Source organism: Lissotriton vulgaris, chromosome 9, assembly GCF_964263255.1.
Source record: "Lissotriton vulgaris chromosome 9, aLisVul1.2, whole genome shotgun sequence".
NCBI classification, from domain to species: Eukaryota; Metazoa; Chordata; class Amphibia; order Caudata; family Salamandridae; genus Lissotriton; species Lissotriton vulgaris.
The window spans coordinates 75,711,192-75,731,715 of record NC_141697.1 but is presented as its reverse complement, the minus strand read 5'-3'; the positions used below and the strand labels follow the sequence as shown (position 1 = coordinate 75,731,715).

General features: G+C 45.1%; 1 protein-coding gene across 1 annotated transcript in view; it reads right to left on the bottom strand.

Moving 5' to 3' along the window:
* RGS6 (regulator of G protein signaling 6) overlaps positions 1-20,524 on the bottom strand; it is a 1,185,454-nt gene that overhangs the window by 234,044 nt on the left and 930,886 nt on the right. Inside the window, exon 14 of the mRNA XM_086937058.1 lies at positions 19,346-19,471. Within this exon, the coding sequence (XP_086793184.1) occupies positions 19,346-19,471 (126 nt within the window). The remainder of the gene's footprint in view (positions 1-19,345; positions 19,472-20,524) is intronic.

Genomic DNA, 20,524 nt, shown 5'->3' with positions numbered 1-20,524 from the left:
CTTGACTGCTAGAGGGTCACCCAACGGCACAACGCTAGAACTATTTAACGTATACGCAAGAGGTTCGGTAGGTGCCCAGATATCTTCGACCATAACAGCTCTGGAGAGCGAGCTATCTCGCATTCCACCCCATTGCAACACTATAGTAGCTGGGGACCTCAATTGCACATTTGAACCTCTGAGTGCGGATGACCTTTTGGGTGCCGCTGAAGAGAATGCAAAATGGGCTATTCCGCCCCTTAGTTTAGATCCTATCAAGAAGTGGTCCCAGAGGGCAATTCAAATCAATGCCCTCACTCTGGAATTTAACTTAAGAGCTGCAAACGGTAGGATACGCTCTGATTTAAGTGGAGCTAATACTTTTAATAGGATAAGCTCCCCATCCAGATTAGACTATATTCTTATTGATGTTCGACTATGGGGGGACCTGCAGGATATGGTAGTTAAACCTTCTTTAGACAGTGATCACAATCCCCTCTGTCTACAAGTTAACAACGTTTGGCCACCCTTTGGGACAAAGGCACCCAATCCTCCTTTATTGTCAACCAGAGAGGTAACCCCCTCCAACTGTAATGGACGCCTTAAATGGCATAAAGTCTCCCAGCAAGATTACAAATTGCAAAGTATCAGGGAAGTTCTCGAGGTAAAGAACAAGGAGCTTGCGGTGCTCCATAGTGAAATGGGGAAGCAATGCAATTTTTCCCAGTTTTATTGAGAATCAATAGAGAAGATAAGTTCTTTTTTTATTGTAGAAGGGAAATCGGCTCCAAAGCGAGATCGACCAAGGTCTACAAATCCATGGTATTCATCGGGCTGCAGGGAGAAGAGGGTGGATACTTAAGCCTTTCCGTCCTAAGTATCCACCCTTTGCCCTCCTGGGTCTGCATCCATAGCGCCAAGGAACCGCCTGGTAGTCGTGCGCTCAATAAATACTTTAACTTCAACTTCACTATCCCTTGCTGATAGAAAGAAAGATTTACCAGTAATCAAAACAGCAAGAAAAGATTACTCCAAGGCACTGGTGGAAGCCAAATGTAACTGGGATGAGGCTCATTGGCAGGAACACAAACACGCCTCCAAGCAAAGGGATGCAACACTCTTTTGTGATTTAATCAATAGAGGGAACAGAAAGGGATCCGACCCAATCCCAAACCATATTACAGGTCAGCAATGGTATGACCACTTCTCTAACCTCTATTTGGGAGAAGAATGCCCTGCGTCCCTCTATGCTGAGACCTCCCCAACTATCTCTGGTGCTCCCCAGATAATGGATTGTTTTGAGCTCCATGAGGTGGATTCAGCAATAAACAGCATATCTCGGGGAAAGGCTGCGGGACCCAACGGTCTTCCCGGAGATCTACATCTGCACGATCCAAAGCCTTGGGCCCACTTTTTTTTCTACTCGTGATGAACCTAATAGCTAGGGGATCTCCTGTCCTGGATTCTTGGAAAGGCGCGGAGGTTGTCCCAATATTTAAAAAGGGAAATAGGGAGGACCCTGCCAACTACAGACCGATTAGTTTGATTGACGTGATCCAGAAGGTGGTTGGCAGGGTTTTCCTTATGAGGATTAGAACTTGGATGGAGGACGGAAACATCCTCTCTTATTACCAAGCAGGGTTTAGGCAAAAGATGGGAACAATGGACCAGGTGTTCAGATTCTTTATGATCTATTGGAAAACAGTGACCTTAGGGAAAGGCAGTCTGTACCTGGCCTTTATAGATCTGAAGACCGCATTCGATCTGGTGCCTCAGGATAAGCTCTGGCATGTCCTACAACAATTGGGCATATCCCCCTAGATCCTAGACTTCATAAAGCACCTGCATAAGGATAGCTATGCTAGAATTAGGTGGGGATCACAAAGGCAATTGACAGAGAGGTTCGTGGTGAACAGGGGGGTGCGCCAGGGATGCGTGCTGGCTCCCACCCTGTTTTCGCTATTTATCAATGAGGTGGTAGACCATCTTAAAGAGGAACCAGCTGACGCTCCCACTTTGGTGGGGGAGAAGACACCAACCCTCCTCTTCGCCGACGATACCCTCTTGATCTCCAAGTCACCGGGCGGTCTCCCAAAACTTTCAAACAGGTTTACTCTTTTTTGAAATTCTCGGGGGTTGATAATTAATACAAGCAAAACCAAATTAATGTCTATTAACCCATCAAATGGATTTAGAAATGACATCGCCCTGAACGACACCCGATTAGACACCGTTGAGTCTTTTGACTATCTGGGAATTCGGGTCTCTAAAAGTATGAAATGGAGTTCCCACTTAACCAAAATGCTCCTAAACCATAAGCGGGTGTCTGGGGCTATCGTCAGAGAACAACATCTGTCTGCGAGTAGGCCAGTCGCCCCGGCTCTTGTGGTCTATGACGGCAAAGCGCTACCTTCGGCCCTATATGGGGCCGAACTTTGGGGCTTCGAGATTACTAGCGAGCTTGCTACATCAGAAAATAAGTTTCTAAGAGACCTTACCTTCCTCCCTATTTTCACCCCACTGAAGCACCTATTCTATGATATGGGGAGATGCTCCATCCAGGACATTGCGCGCCTCCGTCCCCTGCTCTTCTAGGCGCGCATAAGAAGAACCGCTGAGTTGTCCAACTATGCTGCTGCCCTCAGCAAATTGATAATAGCCGACACAGGGAGCAGGATCAAATGGATTACTGATCTTAGGCAGCTTCTAACTGATATTGGACTCAGAGAGGCTTGGTCCAGCCAGATTCCACCATCCAAACAGGATTTATAATGTGCCTATTGGGAATGGGTACAGACGCAAGAGCTATGTAATCCCAAAACAGGGAAACTCACCGAGGTGTTCTTTGAGCATAAATCCATCTGTAAACTAGAACAGTACCTTGATTGCATACAGGTTCCCAGGGACAGGGTCCTTTATATGAAGTTGAGACTAGGGACCCTCCCGCTCAATAATGTAATAGCTTCCTGGAAGGGGCCCAATTCAACACCAGCGCCTTGTCCAGGCTGCGCATACCCCAATGAGTCCATTGCCCACTTATTTTTTGCATGTCCAGCCTACAAGATGGCTAGAGGCAAATGGCTTAAACTGGTCTGTAAAATGGTAGGCCTAATGAGCCATCGTGCCGCACTACCCATTTTAAAAACTGATACTTCTTCAATTACACTGATTTGCGGAGTAGCCAAATATTTGGGATGCGCATGGTTGATAAGAACAAAGATCCAAGCTAAAAATGTGAAATGTTCTAATACTTGGGATGTGCTTGGCTGATAAGATTGAAGCCTCAAGAGAATAATGTTCAGTGCAATATCCATTATGGTTGTTAGCTGATTTTGTCAGCCTTGTGAAAATGGATTTCCCTTTTTTATCTCTTACTTTGTTTAAATTGTATGGAATTTGATGTATAGTATGATGTATTTTTATCTTGTCATATATTTTTAGCATTATAATTTTTATATGTACATCCTTTAATGCTTTTATGATAATTTTTTATTAAATAAAGCTCATGCTACTGCTATTGGTGAACATGACAGCAGGGACTGCGTTCTGTTTATTCAATAGGTAAACATGACTGCTCGGACTGCGTTCCATTTATTTTATGGGTGAACATGGCTGCAGGGACTGCGTTCCATTTATTTTATGGGTGAACATGACTGCAGGGACTGTGTTCCATTTATTTTATGGGTGAACATGACTGCAGGGACTGCTTTCCATTTATTCTATGGGTGAACACGACTGCTTCGACTGCGTTCCATTTATTCTGTGAGTGAACATTACTGCAGGGACTGCGTTCCATTTATTCTATGGGTGAACATGATTGCAGGGACTGTATTCCATTTATTCTATGGGTGTACATGGCTGCTCGGACAGCGCTCCATGTATTCTATAGGTGAATGGGACTGCGTTCCATTTATTCTATGGGTTGAGGTAATATGAATTTTTATGGTCAATTGTGTCCCCTATCGTAGACCCCAACGGCTCCATGTACGTGCTTCAAGTACATGTATGTTCCCTCCACTTCCAGCTATGAAGACGCAAATACATTTGCGTCCAATGTTAACATGTCCTCTTTCAGATCCACCATGAATGGGTCGGATATTCAGTTCCTAAGTGTGCCTTGCCAACGTCTTTACATGGTGCACTTTCACGTTTCCCTGGCTCTGGTGAGTTAGGCCCTGATTCCTGCCATCGAGCCCTTTCTGCCTTCTGTCTCTGAAAGCTGCAGCTTGCCGCTTCTATGACCCTTGCCTTACTCCCTGTGCGGCGAGCGGTGCCTGGCTCGACCTGCTTGCCTGCCAAGACTGTATTCAGCCTTCAAGTTATCTGCTCCGCTCCTCGAAAATACATTCCTGTCTAGTAGTTTAGGAAAACATCTCCCCAGCTGCAGAGCAAAGGGCCCGGCCTTCCTGTCTCCGTGCAAGTAATTCATAGCTCCTGTTACCATGGTAGGCCCATGGCCCCCTTGCTTTACACATAGACACGTAGTCGCATATGCACGCACTAGCAGTCAGTATAGAATAGCCTCTGCCCGAGAGACCTTTCCTTCTAGATAATACAGTTCCTCAAACACAAGATATTAGATATGATTTGGGATTAGGTTGTTCTGACACCCCAGACTTCTGTCTCCCCATGTAGGGCTAAATGTCAAGTCCCCTTCACCCTCCAGTTCCACGTCACTCCCACGTCATGCTGCTGCGCGCGCATCTCTGCCATGTATTTCTGCTGACACTGCAGGATTCTTCTATGGATCCACCCACCTGTGATACGTTTCATGTGACGTTGTCTAGCACACACCTCCGTGTACGCCCTCATGCACGCCTTCTGTTACGCACATGTGTTCTTATCTCGTTTCTCTCAGCTGTTACGCCTTCTGCATTCATCACTACTATGAGTATTGACTATATAAATGATATTCTGTTAATAAAGCATTGTACATGTCCATGCCCATTCCCTTCCTGAACCCTTGTGGTGATGGAACATGATACCTGGTTCGAACCAATTCCTTTTTAAGGAATAAAACCTTCATAAAATCAGATGCCACGGACTCTGCCTCTTATTTTTTGACTGAGTTATTCTTATTGAACTTTACCGCATAAATTAAGTATAGGTAATTTAAATTTACCACATAATTGGCGCCCGAATAGGGACCCCTCCCCCACCTTACGCGCCGGCGGTGCGTTGCAGGCCTAGCCCCCTGCCACAGCCGGACAGACAACTACGTGTACCCGCAGGATTTCCTGTATCTCCCTCAGGCCAACGGAGGTGACTGAGGCTGCGATCGACACCCAGACGAGGCGGTGAGGAGTGCGGAGGATCCCGACCAGAGCCTAGCTGAGAGAGCAAGGTCCGAGGTATTCAGAGGCCCACCAGTTCCGAAGTTCCGAAGTACCTACGTCACAAATCGAGTCGAGTCCAGTCCGGTCCAGTCCAGTGTCGAGTTTCCGAGGCCTTCCGTTCCGTGCTTCCCGGTGAGTACCGTTGCTGGGGACGCATCTAGACGGGTGCATTAGTTTGTGTCCGGTCAAGACGGGTTTGAGTACACAGACCCGGTCTGCACTGTTTAGCGGTGTATCTGTACTGTTTAGCAGTATATCCAGTATGCAGGTAGCTAGTTTTATTCTAGTTATTGTTGTTCGTTTTCGAAATGTTTAAATGTGTTTTAATGTCGTGGTATGAGTGATTGTTTGATTTTCATTACTGTGTTTATTGTATTAGTGGTGTCCGAATACGAGTAAGTATCAAGTACCAAGTGTAACGGCTCAACATGCCGCTGTTTTCTAAACTGAAACAGATAGGAACTAGGAAAGGAATACTCGAGGAAGCTGTTCCCATCCCACCCAGGGACACTCCAGGGTATTTTATGTACCACAAACACTGCTTAGATGCTGTATTATTTCTCGACTTGTGGGTGGACTACACCAAAGATTTAGCAGAGAATCAGAGATGGCCCGCTACAGGGACATGGGATGCCGAGTGCATCATGAGAGTAGAAGAAGCGTTATGGAAAAAGAAAGCCAGACAGTCACAAAAAGCTGCCATTGAATTATGGCGTAAAGAATCGCACAGACGGACAGAGAAAGCACTCAGAAAAGCAGAGAGAAGTAAAGAGGATTCTGAAAAAGCCAAAGAAAAAGAACTACTAGAAGAAGGAGAACGAGTTAGGATAGAACAACACGATAGACGAAGTAATGCTATTATGACAGGATTGTATCCAGTCCTGGCCGAGGGCCTGCCCAAGGCGACCCCGGAAGTACCGAAAGATCTGCCCCCTCCATTGCTCCCGACTAAATTACGTCACAAAACCACAAAAGATATTTTCCTTTCTTCTTATTTAGACGATGTAGCTCCCGAATATATCAATGTCCCGCCTGCACGCATACCACCCGCTGATCGTCATCCCCCTGACCGTCATCCCCAACGACAGGACACTCCTCCACCACTTCCTGCAAACCCCATTAACCCTATTAATCAGCTTAATCCTTTTGGGCCTGACACGGCCCTACCGACAGATCATGCTCAAGCCTCCGCTTCAGGAGGTGCATCAGGAGGTTTCCAGACCCCGCCACCAGTACATCGATTAAATACTAAAGAAATAGCAATGCAACGTACTCCGAGACCGATTAGCAATGAAAAGGCGAAAGAACTTATCACATACTGTAGATATGACCCCATACCAGGCAAAGATGGTTGCATGTTACTAGCCTCAATACGTATAAGACGTGCTGCAGACTTTTTAGTTCTGTTTCCAGGAATAAAAGCTAATCTAGACAGGATATATCATTTTGTTCAGACTGGGGAGGGTCAGGAATGTATTCAGGAGGCCATGGCGCATCAGAAAGTAGACATTCAGAGCCTACTATTAAGATTCTTCATAAACTGTTTCATAAGAGAACGAGACCGGCCTGGTGTAGATGAAGAAGAGATGAAGGTACTAACTGCATGGAGTCAGAATATTTCAGACGGAAAACATGATAGACAAAGTTGTATAGAAAGCATGTACAGGAAAATTCGTAAAGAAGTAGTGGTATTCCATGCAAAAGCGAAAGCCGAAAGAGAAGCAGAATCAGTTGCAAATAAATCCTCAGAGGATGAGCCAGAGACAGAGACAGAAGATAGAGGAACGATAGCATATGTAGGAAGGGGTAGATCCTTTAATAAACGGATACGTCCGGAAAGCAAGAGACTTTTTCACTCTGCTATGTCAAATCCGAAGACTCCTGAACATCTATTTCAGGCTACCGATAAAATACTTCAAGAACGAATGGGGTACCATGTACTCGATTCCATGGATGAACAGGAATTAGCCAGGTCAGCAGTACAATGGGCTGACAATTCTGATAAATATAGTGATGACGCATTAGCGTAGACCTTTCTGAATCTTTCCCCAGACGAACAGCGACTGGCTAGTATGTACATGATACTACACCTCTAAATATTGTATAAGAGCCAACATTCTGATCCTGGTCCCCTACCTGATATTTTAATAGAGCTACTCATGAATAAATGGAGAGGCCTGGGTACCGATTTAATTAAGGTAATTCTGGAACATCGGCACCGATATAGTGCTTTCCTGAATCCACAGTTCGTTCCAGCTCCACCCGTAGAAAGAAAAATGTATTACATAGACAGACAGAATCCCTTACGAGAAGTGCACCCAGTCAGGAATGATGATAATACATTTAGACGTGTGTTTGTGTACACGCCCATAACTAAAATGGAATTATTAGAAATGAAGAAATTAGTGCCCAGTCACGATAAAGACCCAGCAGGTTTCCACCGTGAAATAAAAGACATGTTACTCATGGGTGATTATACCTATCCCGACATCATGAAAATATTGAAAGTATTATTGCCTGCCGGTATTTACGAGAAACTCAAAGAAAAAGAATGGGAGGTGGGAGAGCAAAAGATTGATTGGGCTGCATTAGAGAACGAAGAAAATACTAGAACCCCAGGCCTAGGGCTTGGGGACAAAACTAAAGCATTACCAGGATTGTTAGTACAAGTATTGCCACGTTTATTAGCAACGAAAAAGGAGGACTGGGGTGCAATCTCAGCCTGCAAACAGAAACCCGATGAAGACACTAGTGATTTCTATTCCCGATTTGAGAAATGTTTTATTATTAACAGTGGCCTGAAAGCAAGTAGCGAGTCATATCCACACCTTTTTGTAACCAAGTTAGTCGAAAATTCTCTGCCCCAAGTTAAGAACCGTGTATTGAAAGTCGAGAGCACCTGGCAAGCAAACACGCCTTCCCAAATGCTACAAATGTTACAGTACCACCAGAACAGAATTAGAGAAGAACATGATCACGAACAAAGACGCATGAAAGACACGAAAATGAAAATGCTAGTAGCGCAGTCAGTTCCAGCTGACGGTCAGAAAAAGGGCATGACACAGTCCAATAATTCAGCAGCTCCTGTTAAAGGGACATGCAACTATTGTAAACAGCCAGGTCACTATATAAACGATTGCGCAGTTTTGAAACACAATATAGCTACAGGTAAAACTAAAGAAAGACCGCGTCCTCCTAGACAGGACCAGGCCCAACAACAAGTACCACAGAATGTCCAGCCTATGCAGGCTTCACAACAGACAGTACAGACCGTAGCAGTACCACAGCCACAGCCCATTGCCGCAACACAACATACGTCACAGCAGATGTACCAATATGCACAAACTGATTATCCCGATTATCAGCGATACACATGAAACAGCCTAGAGAGGGAAGTTGGCTTGCCTCTTATTGAGGTTCCTGTAGATCAAGAGGGTCCTTATGTACATAGCCAAGTGTTAGGAAAAGATAGAAAGTTTTTGATTGATACAGGGGCAAGCAGAACAACAATAAGTCATGACGAGGTTCCAGGGGCACCCCTCTCAGGCTCCCAGAATGTTTCCCTTGGATTTTCAGGCAAACCTATTGTGAATGAAGTATTGAAACCAGTACCTCTTTTAGTTGGTCCGTTGTCTCGCACTACAGATTTGTTATTAACGAAATCATGTCCAGATAACTTGTTAGGTATCAAGACACTGAAAGCTCTAGGAGCTGTTATTTGCTGTTCTCCGGAAGGAGTAAGATTGTTCTTACGTGACTTTAAGGGTCACTACGTGTTGAGAGATATTGATCCCAGATTACAGAATGTTCCTGCACATTTATGGGCACAAGGCCCCACTGATGTAGGTTGTATGCACATTACACCATATCGAGTCACACTCAGGCCAGGAGTAGTCTTACCACGAATCCGACAATACAAGTTACCCCCAGATGCTGTAGCGGCTTTACTGAAAATCATTGTCGAGCTCATTGCACAAGGAGTGGTTGTAGAAACCGACTCGAATCTATGTAATTCCCCTATCATTCCAATTCTTAAACGTACTGATCCTAATGCACCCCCAGTTTATCGATTAGTGATCGATTTTCGAGAACTGAATAAATGCATTGTACCACAGTATCCCGTGGTCCCAGACATCTCGTCTCTATTGACTGCCATTGATTCTGAAGCAACGTTCTTTACTGTAATTGATCTGAAGAACGCCTTCTTTAGTGTCCCAATTGATCCGGAAAGCCAATATCTTTTCGGATTCTGTTTAAATGGTCGAAGCTTCAAATTTGCACGCGCCCCTCAAGGATTCACAGAAAGCCCCAGCATCTATAGCCAAGCACTGAAAAGACAACTAGACAGTATACACATACCTGAAAACACTGCTCTGCTACAGTATGTCGATGATCTACTGATCACCGCCCGCAGCGAACCTGAATGTGAGCAAGCGTCACTGACGGTTTTACATTTCCTGGCTGACAAGGGACACAAGGTGTCCCCTTCGAAGCTGCAATTCTGTGTTCAGCAAGTGGTTTACCTTGGGCACTTGCTGTCCAAAGGGGGGAGACAGCTAACACCTGACCGCATCCAGTTAATTGTAAACATGTCACAACCCAAGACACAAAAGGAGGTACGAGCCTTTATAGGCCTCACTTCTTACTGTAGACAATGGATCCCTCAGTATGCATTCCTAGCGAAACCACTCATACAGTTGACAACCCAGGAGGCAGCGACATCGACTGCCCTCCCTTGGACTCAGGAACATACACAAGCTTTTGACGACTTAAAGAAAGCCTTATGTCAAGCACCAGTTTTAGCGACACCATGTTACAGCAAGCCTTTTACACTTTTTGTCACAGAACGTGAAGGTACCGCATTGTCAGTACTCACTCAGGATCAAGCAGGTTCACACAAACCGTGTGCTTATTTTTCTAGTACATTGGATCCAGTAGCCCAGGCTCTGCCTGCGTGCTTGAAATCTGTAGCAGCGACAGCCCTAGCAATCAGACAAAGTGATTCCATAGTGTTAGGACATCAATTGACAGTACAAGTTCCACACTCTGTGGAAGTTCTTTTAAACCGAACACAGACTCAGCACTTGACTATCGCACGACTGACAGGTTATGAATTGACATTGTTTCAGCCACACATAGAAATCAGACGTTGCAACACATTGAACCCTGCTACACTTCTGCCATTAAGTGAAACAGACCCTTTGGCACATGATTGTATTGAAGTCATTACCATCACGACAAAACCCAGACAAGACTTGACAGATACCGCATTACCAGATCCAGACCTGACACTTTATGTGGATGGTTCATGCATGAGAACAAGTACAGGAGAATTAGTGGCCGCCTACGCAGTCACGACAGAAACTGAAGTCATAGAAACGAATTGTATTGACACCCTGTCAGCTCAAGCAGCAGAGCTCATCGCTCTGATACACAGCTGTATTCAATCAAAGAACAAGAGAGTTAACATATACACAGATTCACGTTATGCATTCGGAGTCGTACACGACTTCGGTGTACTCTGGCGAGAGAGAGGTTTCTTGACCTCTCACGGGGCCAAAATTCAGCACGGTCCCCTCATTCAAGCTCTGTTAGACGCAATACATCTGCCTACAGCGATATCCATCATGAAGTGCAAGGCACATACGAAAGTTACAGATACAATTTCCCAGGGTAACGACCTGGCAGACCGAACAGCCAAGCATACAGCTCAGACTCAGACTCACGCAACTGACCTGACAAAGACAATAGTCCCGACACCGACACATTGCATGACAGTTAAGGATCCCGCCCTAGATGTAATTGACATACAGACACATGCTACACCAGACGAAATCAAGAAATGGACTGAACTAGGAGGGATCCAGACAGAACAGGGATGGATGACGAAGGGAAAATCTACATGGTTTCTCCCCGACTCTATGGTTCAAGTTATCATTAACACAGTACACAGTCCTGCACATTTAGGAGAAAAAGCCATGTTAGACAGTATTCAAAACCTCTGGTTCAATAAACATTTACGAGCAGCAGCCAAACAGAAAGTGCGTACTTGCATGATCAGTTGTCAGTTCAACCCAGGTAAAAGCATTCCCGTAGAGCAAGGTGGATTTCATCCTCCCGATCACCCTTTTGAAGTCCTCCAGATGGATTATATCCAGATGGAACGTTGTCGAGGATTCAAATATGTCCTCGTAGTTGTATGTGCACTCTCCCGTTGGACAGAAGCATATCCAGTCCCAGATTACACTGCTCCGACCACTGCCAAGCAGCTGGTTCGTGAATTCTTCCCCAGGTATGGTTTGCCCCGCATCGTATACTCAGATAACGGTCAGCCATTCTCGTCCGAGCTTATGAAGCAGGTATCACTCCTGCTAGGCTATCAATGGAGATTCCACTGTGTCCGACATCCCGAGGCAGCAGGTCTCGTGGAACGTCATAATCAGACTCTGAAAATTCGTCTTGCCAAGATCTGTAGAGAGAAAGGCGTCGACTGGATAGTAGCTTTACCAGTTGCACTCTTTTACATGAGAATGGTCGCACACTCAAGAACAGGGCTATCCCCGTACGAGGTGGTCTTTGGTAGGCCACCGAATATGTGGGGGACGCCTCTGCCTCGCAAAATTACTGATGTTGACTGTAACATGCTGACAGATTACCTTGCTTCCTTGATGTCTGCACTACAATCATGTCGTTCACAGGTTGCTGCAGCTTTTCCCGACAACACCGAGGTGAAGCCACATGAGGTTATTCCGGGGGACCTCGTCTTCGTAAGGAACTTCGACAGGAGAAGTCCGCTGGAGCCCCGTTGGCAAGCGCCGAAGCTAGTACTATTGACTACAAGGAATGCAATTAAAGTCGAGGGCCGCAAGGGCTGGCTTCACTCGAGTCATATTAAAAAATACCATGGACTGCCGCCAGATCTAGACTCCCAGCCCTGCCCTCCTCCACAGACCGACTCGAAACTCCCCCTGGTCGAGAAAACTTCTTCTCAAGAATATAAATTAAAATTGAGGTCTAGCAAGTCAGACAGTTTAATTGTTTAAGTCCTCCCCTAGGTGAATCGGTTAGACGAGTTTCTGACATGTATCCCCTAGACCCCAATAGAGAGAGAGATAGACAGAAACAGCTCAAGAAACGTGAATATTGTAAATCACTTCGTAGTCACTGTATTGTGACACTATTGATTATGTTTTTTCTGAGTCTTATGATTATTGCTGCAAGTATACTGTTAGATATATACTATCCTATTTTCAAGCGTGCACATTCTTCCTTAAATGTCACTGCCGAGCACTCTTTCAGTGAACTGCCCCCGCATGAGTTGTCTTACCGACTTGCGCTGCGCAACAACACATTCATTAGTATGTTACATCATTCCCATCAAACTAGCAATGCTACTAATTGTTGGATATGTGGCCGACTCCCTCCCTATCAGAAATACAAGGGAGTTCTGCCCCTCTTCCCGTACCCGTTCACACACAATGGTTCCTGTGGTGCATGGTTTAGATTAATTAATTCCCTAGATTCCAATTCCGTAGTTTACCAGGGCAACTGGGTATGGGGAAATCTGAACACAGTTCTGCATAAAGTATGTTTCCCTGACAAGGAGGGTCTTCCCAAAAGGACAGGGACTGATCTAGAAAATTAAGTATATGGATTAGGTAACTTTACACTTAACCTCATGATTCTGAATGTTGAATCAGAAACCGAACCAGTCTTGCCCGCTATGTCCGTATTACCAGTCAAAGGTGAATTATGTGTCAGAAAGAATGGTTCAGTACACCTGGGTCATAGTAAATGTACTACTGTGATCGAATTCAGTGATAAAGGCAAGTCTACATTTAAAGCTTCCCGTCATTTCTACTTCATTTGTGGTCATACCGCATATATACGCCTACCTCTAGATTGGGATGGCACCTGTTACATTGCATTCCTTCTGCCACCTGTTTTCCTAGCCCCTCCTGATTATCATAGGGACTCCCATCTAGTACATGTCAGACCCAAGAGAGATCTCCCGATTGTCGACTACACTGAAACGGCATGGGAGCAATACACAGACTTCAATAAAGGTTTCTTTCCCTATTTAGGTGCTGTCTTTAATAGTAAACTGATACGTAAATTAACCAGAACCCTCGAAGCAGTAGTGAATGAAACTACTTCCGCCCTAGGCAACTTAACAGAGGAACAGTCTGCTATGCGGATTGTTGTTCTTCAAAATCGTCTTGTCCTTGACGTCATCCTGGCCGATAGGGGCGGAGCTTGTAGAGTCATCGGATCGAGCTGCTGTGTTTTCATTCCAGAAAACGCGCCATCAGTATACAGAGCCATAACCCGTCTTCACAAGATTGCAAGTCAGATACACCAGAATCCAGGCACCTGGACTTGGTCCGGTTGGTTCTGGAGTGTGTTATCAGCCTGGGGATGGAAAGTCCTATCCTTCCTCGGAATAGCCCTTCTCATAGTATTCAGTTGTTGCCTATGTCTGCAATGTGGGCCAGCGATTTGCGGCTTGTGCGCCACATCATGTATTCCTCATTCAAGTCCACGTTCAAAAGACCGTAAGAAGAAAAAAGAGCAAATGATGTTACATGAACAGATTGATAGATTAATGAGGATTGATATATCAGGAAGGGTCCGTAGGGGACAAGGAGGGAATGAGGTAATATGAATTTTTATGGTCAATTGTGTCCCCTATCGTAGACCCCAACGGCTCCATGTACGTGCTTCAAGTACATGTATGTTCCCTCCACTTCCAGCTATGAAGACGCAAATACATTTGCGTCCAACGTTAACATGTCCTCTTTCAGATCCACCATGAATGGGTCGGATATTCAGTTCCTAAGTGTGCCTTGCCAACGTCTTTACATGGTGCACTTTCACGTTTCCCTGGCTCTGTTGAGTTAGGCCCTGATTCCTGCCATCGAGCTCTTTCTGCCTTCTGTCTCTGAAAGCTGCAGCTTGCCGCTTCTATGACCCTTGCCTTACTCCCTGTGCGGCGAGCGGTGCCTGGCTCGACCTGCTTGCCTGCCAAGACTGTATTCAGCCTTCAAGTTATCTGCTCCGCTCCTCGAAAATACATTCCTGTCTAGTAGTTTAGGAAAACATCTCCCCAGCTGCAGAGCAAAGGGCCCGGCCTTCCTGTCTCCGTGCAAGTAATTCATAGCTCCTGTTACCATGGTAGGCCCATGGCCCCCTTGCTTTACACATAGACACGTAGTCGCATATGCACGCACTAGCAGTCAGTATAGAATAGCCTCTGCCCGAGAGACCTTGCCTGCCAAGACTGTATTCAGCCTTCAAGTTATCTGCTCCGCTCCTCGAAAATACATTTGTTGTAAACGAAGTAAGAGGCGGCACACCAACGTCGTGTAGTTCAGGGTAGTTTAATAAGTCGCTGAGTAGAAAACCCAACCATCGTGCACAAGATCCAACGGGCAACTCGCAACCGTTAGGTAGAACACAAGACATGTCACAGAGCGGAGCAGCGCGAGTACAGCGCGCGACATGCGTCATGACACCAAGCAAAAGGGCGAATATAACACATCTCCTTTTCTTAAACAGAGAAAGAAAAGGATGCAATAACAGAAATAGGTCAAAAGCTCACAGTAACCTTTTACAAAGAAAAGGTGGAACACAAGAAAAAAACAAAGCATCATTGAACACATTACTTGCTCTTGGAAAAGCAGAACAAAATGAAACAAGGCATTCAACCCCACATTCTCCCTTAAACAGACAAAGTTACACATAGTCCTTCAAATAAGCAGGAACAACCTTGCAGCGAAGAGGTCTGCCAACTCTATCAGCAACCACATCCTTAGAAGTTTGAGCTGAAGGAACAGACTTAAGCTTTCTTTGGTAAAGTGCTACCCTGCGGAGGTTCCACGTTTGGCCATTTTGTAGCTTAACATAGTTGCCAACCACGGACTTTACCTGGTAGGGTCCCCTAAATTTATTGAACATCCTCTGGTTACCCCCAGGTTTACCTTTTACCAGGTCCCCTTCAGCTATTTTGGAAAAAACAGCTTTTCCCATGAAGTCACCTCCCACACCCTTTTTTTTCTCATGTAGCCAAGTAGGAATGAGTTTAGTGCCTGGCACCCTCCCCCTCATGAGCTCAAAAGGTGTTACAGACATGTTGCTATGAACAGTGGTGCGGTATGCCCACAGCATTTCTTTGATCTCCTTCTGCACAGTGCGACCTGACGCTAAAGCGAGCTGCATAGTACCCTTAATAAGCCTGTTTATTCGCTCACAAAGTCCATTCCCTTGTGGGTTGTAGAGCGATGTACGCAAGTGCTTCAAACCAAGGAAAACAAAATAATCCTCCATAATGGCAGAGGTAAGCTGCGTACCATTATCCGTTAACACCATTGAGGGAATGCCCTCACGTCGAAATATCTCATCAAGGACCTTGACAGTGGATTCTGCAGTGATGCTTTTCATGAAGGCAACCTCAGCCCACCTAGAAGTTGAATCAACCACAACCAAAGCGAATTTCTCAGCATCTACCAGATCATGAAATGGACCTATGAAATCAATGCAGATCTTCTGCCATACACCATCATCTGTAATAATCTTCCCCATGCCATCTTTACTAGCACAAACCTGTAGCCTCTTCTCAGACTCCTTGCACAGCTGGCACTGCTCAACCCAACCCTTCACCTGTGCATCTACACCAGGCCACCAAAAATCAGCTTTGACACGTTTGCCAGTAAGGGTTTGGCCAAGATGGCCCTCATGCGCCAGCGCAATGATACGGGGTCTAAGGGATGCCGGAGGTACATATTTCTCTCCTCGCACAAGGATATGCTCGCCCTGTAAAGAAATTTCATCCTGTAACTGAACGTAAGGCCTAAGAGCAGGTGAGACAGTACTCTGCCTTGATACCCCTTCTTTGCACATCTTGACTAAGCCAGCCATAACAGGATCTTTCCCCATTTCCTCAATCCATTCCCTCCTAGATATGGAGCTGGGTAAATCACCTTCCAAGTCATCTAAAAACGCAACCACATTTTCAGTCACTAACTCTTTAGGTGGTTCTTTAGTGTCAGGTAATCTAGAAAGACAGTCCGCAACCCTGTTGCACCAACCGGGCAAATATTCTACACTACAAGTGAACTCTTGTACACAAACAGCAAGTCTCGCTAATCTCCCAGAGCAGTTCCTAATCCCCCCAGGGGCCAAGACCTTTAATAGGGGCTTATGGTCAGTCCTGAGTGTGAAGGTGATTCCCCACAGATACACCCTAAAATATCGAGTTGCCCACGCGGCTGCAAGAGCTTCACGCTCTATGACCGAGTAGTTCCTTTCGGTCTCAGTCAGAGAACGTGACGCAAACGCAATGGTGTTCTGTTTGCCACCCCCTTTCTGTGTTAAAACCGCACCAATCCCAAAGGAACTTGCGTCAACAGTGAGGATGGTGTGATAAGACTGCACAAAACTTGACAGAATGTTGGCATCTAATATGTTCTGTTTGATCAATAGAAAGGCATTCCGCTGATCTGCTCCCCAAGTGAAACCTTTTCCTTTCCGCATGATAATACGCAAAGGTTCAACCTTTTCCGCAAAATTCTTTACGAATTTCGCATAGTACTCAACCATGCCCATAAAATACCTTAATTTGTCTTTGTCATCAGGTTCCGACACGTTACAGATTGCGCTCACAAGGTCTTTTTTAGGTTGTATACCAAGACCAGATACATGGTACCCTAAGTAGTCCACTTCTTCAACAGCAAAAACTCACTTTTCTCTACGTAATGTTAAACCAGCCCTTGAGAGAGCAGAGAGAACTTTGTCCAGAATAACATCATGGTCACCCACATCCAAACCATGAATCAGGATGTCGTCCTGGAAAAATACTACCCTTTCAATGTCTTTTAGTACATCCGTAATGATCCTTTGAAAAGCACTGGCTGCAGAACAGAGGCCAAAGGGAAGTCTTTTAAATTGGTAAGTACCCTCCGGAGTGATAAACGATGTAAATTGCTTTGAGTCCGGATGAAGCTTTATCTGGTGGTATGCGCTGCGAAGGTCTAATTTTGAAAATACCTTTCCTCCACCCAAACTCAGAACAATTTCATTTATGTTCGGAAGCGGAAAGCTATCCATTATCACCGCTTTGTTGAGGCTTCGCAGGTCCACACAGAAGCGCAAGGATTTGTCCGGTTTCTGTGTGATCACAACTGGACTCAACCACTGTGTGGCCTCCACAGGCTCAATTATGTCATCCTCTAATAGCTGCTTGATGATCCCCTGAGTGACCCTCCCTTTAAACTTGATATTTGCCTCAAAATATCCAAGGACACCAATGCTCACACCCTGGTAACCCCTTAGTGTGATGTCAGATTTGACTAAAGTTGAACCAGAGCAAGATGAATTGTACAAAATCTTAGGGATGATTGTGTAAAGCGATCCTGTATCCACCATTAAATTGATAATAACACCATTCAATTCAAAATCTGCTTTAGGCCGAGATAAGACAACATCCTCCATTGACTGCATGTTGCCAGCAGACGTAATCATCATGACCTCTGCTTCATCATCAGTAACTTCACCCTCAACCATAGCAACCTTTTTCGTGCCAACTGTCCTACACATTCGTGCATAATGCCCTTTCTTTCCACATTTTAAACAATCCCTAGACAAAGCTGTACAATTTTTGGAATCAGCTAAATGAAAAGGGCTTCCACACCTATTACAAGACCGTGTGGCTGGTCTAAATTTGCTTGTCCCGCTTTTATTAAACGAGGTTGTGGGTTTCCCCCCCTTGTTTGTTTGTCTCCCTTGTATTAAAGCTATGCTCTCTGAAGCATCTGCCTGTAGGCTTGCAACTTCCTGACAACTAGTGTGTCCCAGTTGTATTCTTTTAAGTTCCTTCATACACCTATCGCTTTCTTCAGCGACTTTAGCAATGGTAATTGCCTCAGTAAGGGTGGGGTTTTTAGCTGCCCGCAACTTCTCCTGTGTCTTCTTGCTAAAACATTGTACAATTAATTGGTCGCGAATCATCTCATCCTGTATGTTCCCAAATTGACACTTCACAGAGAGTTCCCTCAGCCTAGAAACAAATTCATCAATAGTTTCACTTTCTTTCTGAGGAGCAGTGTAAAATTTGTGCCTGCGCATTACAACATTTTCTTGTTTAGCAAACCTAGTATAAAGTCTAAACAGAGCATCTTTGTAAACGTCATCAATGCCAAGAGGCGGATTTGGCAAGTATTTAAACACCCTTTGACCCTCTTTGCCTAGAGCACCCAGTAGTAAAGCTTTCTTCCTGATGGCAGAAAACTTTGTACCATCTAAGGCTATTATATAATTCTCAAATGCCTCACACCAGTCATCCCATTCCATTGAGGGTTCACCAGGGGCACTCAGGAAAGGAACAGGCGCTTGAATGGCATTACTCACATTCATAGTGAAAACCCAGGAGTGATACACAAACCACGATAACAATAACTTAAACAGCCAAAATTTAAAACAGTCTGCAAAGTTCGCAATGTCTTATTTTAAAGTGTGTGTGTCACTGACGTTTGAGTAACACACTGTAAAGAAATCGATTTACAAGTGAGTGTGTCACTGTAGACCAACGACAGTAGTCTTTGATGGCAAAACGTCTTTAAGACAGCGTGACACACAAAAGCGAACTTGCATGGAAGTGAGTGTGTCACTGCAGAAAGAATAGCGGTGGTATCTGTTTCTTTTAAACCGCTTTTTCTTTGGCTGCGCGTTTCCCTTTTAAGGCACTCCGCCCTCCGAGCAGTGTGGTGAAAATATGACTTAAACATAAGAAGCTTTTACCAATAGTCATAAATCGGCAGCATACACATTCAACTGATCCCAGTCCTGATTCTACAACTCATGGTAGGGATTTTACATTTATTTAGTGCACCTCATTTCAGGACAATAGTGCAACATTCCTAGTGCACCACAGTCCAACAGTCTACTTCAGCTCTAAGCTTCAGTGTATACATGGTCATTGCCTTGCTAGTACTTCTGAGCATCTTTGGAAGGACAGGTTGTGCCACTGATCCTACCTGAGGTTTTCAGAGCTGAATTCTGACTCCAGGAACCGAAGAAACTGGTCTCGTCCCATAGGGTCCTTCAGCATCTCATCCATGGAGAAGCCCCATCTCTTGACGCGCTGCACGCCCGGCTCTTTGCTGTTACCCAACAAAAGAAAAATGGAAACATTCAGATGATGGAGAGTATGGCCACATGTTTACCTTCTCTTGTAAGTAACACTAGAGCATGGAGCATTAACAACATCGACTGTTGAGCCCGCTACAGCATGGTGTGTTGAGGAAGGACCTCTTCCGGGTGCTGAGCACAGCAGGGAGAGGCACACGGTATGTGCAGAGGGTGGGTTAATTCAACATCCAGTGCCTGCCATTGGCGAGGCTACATCCTCGATAAAGGTACCAAGAGCCTCCTCAAAAGATCCCCTGAGTTCTACCAGGTACTCTGCCCCTCACCCCCAGAGTTGCAGATACCGGGGTCTACCCCACCACCTCGACGTCGCTTCCCTCCTTCATTGTTTGGCTACCTCTCCTTTTCCCTTCCTCTCTCCCCTGAATTCCTCTCCACCTGCCTGCTGTGTCTATCCTTATGCCTATGCTTTGCTTAATTCTCCCTCCCATCACCCTTTTACATTATCCCCTTACCCTTCTACACGCCATTAACTTAAGAATGTAACTTGCAACTGTTGTACCTTCTGTAACAATGTGCAATTTGTAACCTATGTAACCCCTCATGTAAAGCGCTCTGATACCTCCGGGTCTGGCCAGCGCTATATATAAAACTCAAGTAAATAAAATAAAATAAATACAAAATAAATATTGGTCGCCCTGGCGGAGAGGGGTTATCCTGAAGATGCCCATAACAAAAGAGCAAGTTCTGTGGAAACAGGTCATTTTGGTCCATATTTTTTTGGCAGCTCCTCATTTTACTCCAAAACATTCATGGGACGATGCACTGCTTTTAGCAAGTGGACTCTACGGGTGAAAGACAACAGATCCACAGAGTTATTGCAGATCTCATCATTCTGATGGGGTCAGTGACTGGTTTTTACCCCACCATAGGAATTAAAATGCCACTCGTGATGAGGGCTTGGAGGTAGGACTTCATTAGAAATGTAACCAGGAGAGAAGCAGGGATTTAAAGAAAGGAGACATGAGGTATCACCGAAAAAGTTAACAAATTAAATTGTTCGGGGT